This window comes from Gavialis gangeticus, unplaced genomic scaffold (genome assembly GCF_001723915.1).
Source record: "Gavialis gangeticus isolate Ggan-Ray unplaced genomic scaffold, GavGan_comp1, whole genome shotgun sequence".
NCBI classification, from domain to species: domain Eukaryota; kingdom Metazoa; phylum Chordata; order Crocodylia; family Gavialidae; genus Gavialis; species Gavialis gangeticus.
The window spans coordinates 7,953,947-7,959,545 of NW_017729023.1; the positions used below are offsets into that span (position 1 = coordinate 7,953,947).

General features: G+C 41.4%; 1 protein-coding gene across 5 annotated transcripts in view; it reads right to left on the reverse strand.

The window, feature by feature from the left end:
- FRAS1 (Fraser extracellular matrix complex subunit 1) overlaps nucleotides 1-5,599 on the reverse strand; it is a 468,008-nt gene that overhangs the window by 149,363 nt on the left and 313,046 nt on the right. For all 5 annotated transcript variants that reach the window (XM_019516785.1, XM_019516787.1, XM_019516786.1 and 2 more), the window contains one exon: nucleotides 1,348-1,674. In XM_019516785.1, the coding sequence (XP_019372330.1) occupies nucleotides 1,348-1,674 (327 nt within the window). The remainder of the gene's footprint in view (nucleotides 1-1,347; nucleotides 1,675-5,599) is intronic.

The following is a 5,599-nucleotide window of genomic DNA, read 5'->3' on the forward strand; positions in this document are numbered from 1 at the left end:
GGTGTCTACACTCAAAGGTCACTGGAAACCTTCCTAAAGATTAAGAAGGCCCAAGTGAGAAAGAAGTGTTAGGGGGAACAGTGTTTATTAAAAAAGCAGCGAGAATGGTAATCTTAGGAGATACTAATGTACCCTTAAAGCAGTGGTTCTCAACCTTTACAGACCCAAGGAACCCCTAGTTAGATTACCCCTCAGAAAATGCAAGCTCTTATTTTCACTCATTTTTTGACAACAGAAAAGAGTGCCATAACAGGTTTAAATGCTATGGATTCCTATTTGAAACCACTGGGTTTATCATGTGAATCCTGTTTGCACACCTAACAGTGCTAACATTGCAAATCACCCCAGGACACCCTTGAAAGAGTCTCAAGACACCCCAGGGTGCCATGACACTCTGGTTGAAAATCACTACCTTAGAGCCATCCCACTCAACACTTTTCCATCATATTGAAGATGGAGTCAGGGGTGTGAATACTTTCTTAGCCCAGACTTTTAACTGATAAAAATGCTCCGGCACCTGGTTTCTGAGATCCATCCATTCCCCATACAAATTCACTCTCCTCACAATTTAGTATTGACAATGGCATACTAACTTACTGGGTTACATATTGACTGAAGACCACTCTTCTCTAAATACCAACCTGCTCTATTTTTGCCATCTGCACTCCTGCCCTGATATTGATAGCTATCTATATTAATAGCTATACATCCTATTTTGGCCAGGAAATCAAATTAAGTATTCAATTTAAAACCAGTCAGAAATGGGCTTCAGTCACACTCTCAAACCCACGTTTTGGGGAAATTTGAACCTGATCTGAATGAGAACTTTGCTTCTAAACTCTACTGGCCCAAATTTCCCTTGGGGAAAATTTAGATCAAGACATGAACATTTCAGCTATGGTACAGCTCCAACAGTATTATGTTAGCTGCCCATCAATCAATGAGAGGTGTTACTATCACACCAGTGCTTCTTCCCTCACAGGGAACAATGATGGAGTCAAGCCCCTTTCCACTTTCACATTTATTGTTTGTTCCAAACCCTAGCCTGAAAAACTGCAGACAAAGTAAAATGAGAATCCATTTATCAATTAGCCTCTGGTTCTTCCCCCAAGTTTTGGAAGTTCATCCCCTAAAACTGGAAGCTAAACTATATTTAAAGTGAAGTATTCCTTATTTAGTACTTTCTACCAAAACGTCAATGATGTTTGCAAGCCCTCTAACAACCCTATCACTTGCCCCATCTCTGACTGCATCCCCATCAATGAGACCTGGTATTTAACGAATATGCCGTGTTTTTGTACTTCTAATTTGGGCGCTGCATGAGAGGATTTTTACCATGATACATACCTTTGGAACAATCTTAACATGGAACAGAACATTCTGAAAGTAGTACCCATCATTCACTTGAAGAACAACTGTATCATCCAGACTACTGGAGCCATCATGAGCATAATGTAGGAGTCCACTGGCCAGTTCATGAAGGCTCAATACTCGGACCTCAGAAGCTGCATCCCCTGGAGTTTTGACCAGCCGGCCATGATGCGGAGGGTCTAAAACCATTATCACTACATCCTGAGGATTGTCATTGTCTCGAATATCAAGGAGCAAATCTGTTATAGCACCAATATCCCCTCTGCTGATAAAGAGGGCTTCATTCCGTAGCATGTATGGTGCCTAAAACACAAAAACAGCTCTTAGATGTTTGCTAAACTACAGAGCTCTAATGATGATCAAAGCCAGGGATGAAAGATTGGAGGAGGGGAGAGGAGGATTAATTCATTTCATTTACTGGAAAGCTCATATTTCTATGCAACAGGGAATCACTTGCAGCACTTTTCCTCACCTAGGTAGATCTAAGAATATCTAGCAATTTAGACAGATTTAATTACATGCAACAAAGACTCACACACAGCAGCAACGTTAACATAAAAACCTCAGGACATTTATACATTAAGCAATTTAGTTACATAATCACTGTGCGTATTCACCTGGCTGCTCTGGTTGGAGAGCTGAATAGTAGCCTGGGAACAAATCACAATTTCACTTAGGTCATGAGATTTCTGAGTTAAAAAACTGACTTGACCCTTGCATATTTGGTAGGTTTATGCTTCAGACACATAATTTAACACTCACAGGCCTAACTGAATGACATCTAGATTCTGAACTTGCGTAGACTGAAATACAATGCTTGAGTAAAAACACTGTCTTTTTCCTGCCTGGGCCAAAAATTTACTCACTATCTCCACTACTTTATGGCTTCCTTTGTCTTCATACTTGAAGTCCTGACTCGAGTGCAGTCACACTGCTTTGGCTTGCCCAATGCCAGTCTGAGATGGAAAAGGCATAACTTCTACTGGAGTAGGCTGTGATGAGGGAAGAAAATGTCCTTGGAGTCTGTAGCATATATTTTTCTCTTAGGCAAGTCCTCCTGTTGTACCTGCTTGGACAATATTTCTCTACTTGGTGGGAGAGAAAGCGCCACTCTCTGTATCACCAGTTCCACTTCCTGCAGCTCTTATGCATTCCTTGGCTCTCTCTCACGTATGTAAAGATCAGGTCCAAATTTGCTTAATCACATTAATACAATTGCAGTCTCAGGTAGAAGGATAATATTAAATAGCAAAATTTATTATGGCAGTGCTCTGGGAAGCACTGAGATCAGAGCTGCATTATGCCAGATCCCATACAAAACCAAGGGTAGCAGACACTCTCCACCACTTGAAGAGCTTACAAGTTAAAAAGACAAGACAGAGAAATGGATATGGCACTGGAAATTGTCTGCACTGCAGATACCACACTGACTATATTGTGTGGCACAGACATAACCCAGATAGACGTTCATTCCTTGGTTCCGAGAGCAGTCTAGTGACAGGAGGAGACCTGCTTGAGAGGTCAGGTATATTTTACCAACACTGAGATCTGTGCTGCTCCAGCCAAACTACATGTCGTGCATCAAATAGTTGGTTGAAAGCTAGTTTATGTCTACATGAAAGTACAGTTGTGACTTTCATGTAGACACACATGCAGATCACTGCTTCAGTTCTGAGCTGTTTTGGTACCCATGAGTTTCCTTCAGGTTTAAAGAGAGGCTTTATCTAGGTGGCATGCAAAGGGAAAACATGTTATTTCAAAAATCAGAACCTTGAAGGCAAAGAAAACAGACATCTCTACCTGTTGGCTCCTGTCATATATTTTTATTGCCTGTTTGGAATGGAAACTCTCGCTCCATTTTGTATGACTGCTCAACCATGAGCGTAACTCATGAATGGAACCTCCAGGGCCAGATTGTATTCTGCCTATTAGGCACATAGTTGGACTTAGGCACCTAGGGCATTTATACACATACCGTTTTGTTTGGTGATATGCCACAGATCCACTGCTTCTGAGCAGACTCAATTAAATGAGTCTGCTCCACTTGCGAGCAGACGCATACTGCGCTGCACTGCATGCAGTTGTAGAAGCAACAAAATGCATGTCAGTGCACAGAAAATGGCGGTGGTGCATTTTGGAAAAGCACTTCCACGGTGTTTTAGTTCAAAAGTGCACTGCTGTCATTTTCTCAGTGCTGATGCGCATCTCACCACTTATACAACTGCAAGAGTTGCAGCACCAGGTGCTTTTCAAAGCACTCAGCGCTGTGGCATTTGCACATGTAAAAATGTCCTTAAATGCTATTCTATTCCACCCTGCTCAGATCCTGGAAGAACTGCTACAGCAAAAAGAAGGGTCCATCTCCCTTCTTTTCATAGACTTTTTGCAACTTAGCCTTAAGGGTAAGGTGATGGGGTGTTACAAAAGTAGATGCACTAATGGATTTTCAGGACTTGAACAGGGTGGAACAGAAATCACACTTAGATGCTTAAGTCCACTTAGATACCTAATAGGTGAAATAGAAGCTGACCTTGCTAGAGGTTACCATAATACAAATACATATTAATGACGACCTTATGCACCTGGGACATGTTACATGTTAAGATGTGATTAATCACTTAATCACGTCTTAAGTTATAACCCAGCCACACGTTCAATCAATTAATGGTATAATAAAAGGAGGAATAAGCCACAAAGTTATTCCACAAGAAGGTGCAATAACTTTGTGGCAGGTTCCTAGCATTTCATTAACTGACTGTGTAGCCAGGTGCACTCTAGCAGCTGGGAGCCCCATCAGCTGAAGGAGCTCCCAGCAACAGGAGCTCACTACTTGGCAGTCATGGGATCTGATACTTGATCCCACAATCCTGCCTCTTTGTGTGGCATGGCAGGAAGCGTGATTGTGTGGATCATGAATAAGATCCAATCATGTCTAACTGCACATCTAGCTGGGGCCTTAGTTTCAAATTGCTGTTTGTTGAAATGTGGCTTGTTTTCAAAACAGCTCCACTTCTCTGCTTGAACAAGCAAACAGCACACCTTATTATTAAGCTGATATTCTTACTGCAGCATAAAGAGCAGTGCTGCCAAAGCACAGGATGTGAGCAACTGGGGACTAACTATTCCCTAAAATGCACATTAAAAAAAATCTGAAGGGATGGCTTCGCACACATGAATGACTTGCATAATATCTTAATGGAGCTAGCAGCCCTCAGCTTCTGTTAAAGCTTCTAAATGGAAATGACTGAGTCAATTAACATGGGAAGAAACAGTATGTACTTAGTCCAGAGTAAGGAAGTGGGCCTTGAAACAGTAAAACAAAACTGTTCCTCCCCTGGACTGTTTTGGACATTTTTAAAGACCTTACAGGGCCTTACACATCCTGAGAAGAAGCCCAATAACAACCCAGATTTTCCCACCTTCCAGTGAGTTTCTTCCCTGTGAGGACAGCCCCCTATCAATGCCCATAAAATACTGCTTGCTGTCAATAATCTCTTTTCTAGCCTGTCTCTTGGCAAGGATAAAGGAAGGTTCTGCTGTGATAAAGCGTAAGTTATGAAAACATTCATTAGAGGCCTTCCCTTAACCAGCTCCCATATACAGAGTTTATCAGGATTACTGAGAACTGACCGGCAAAACTGAGGTTATTAAATCAAGTTATGGATTTGAGGCAGACTGACAATCTCAGGTACAGCCCCACTGCTGTGAACAGCAGCTTACGCTTAGGGACACGTCAGGATCAACTGAAATCAATAAGGGAATAACCAGAATTAATTCTCTCAGTTGTCTGAGACAGGAGATCAGGTCAGGTGATCTTTCCAACTTCTCCTACTGGCCTTAAAATAAATCTAAGACACTATTAATCAAATCAATATAGAACATAATGGTTAAAAACATGAGCATGGAAACAAGATTATTTTCCAACTGGCATTAAAGGGACCAATTCTGTGAAGTCCTCAACCCTCTAAACTTATACTAACTTCATATGATCGAGAGACTTTATGCCTCTAACAGTTCATATGATTCTGCCTATAAACATCAACCTTTCTCTAAGTGGAGGATTGATTTCATTCTAGGAACATTAAAAATATTGCTAAAAGGCCATCGATGCTATATGTTGTGAAAAAAAATTAGCAGCCCAGGGTGCTTTGGAACTGCCTTGCAGCTTGCTATAGTTTCACCACAGTAAACCTCAAACATAGCACTGCTAAGCACGGCACTTGAATAT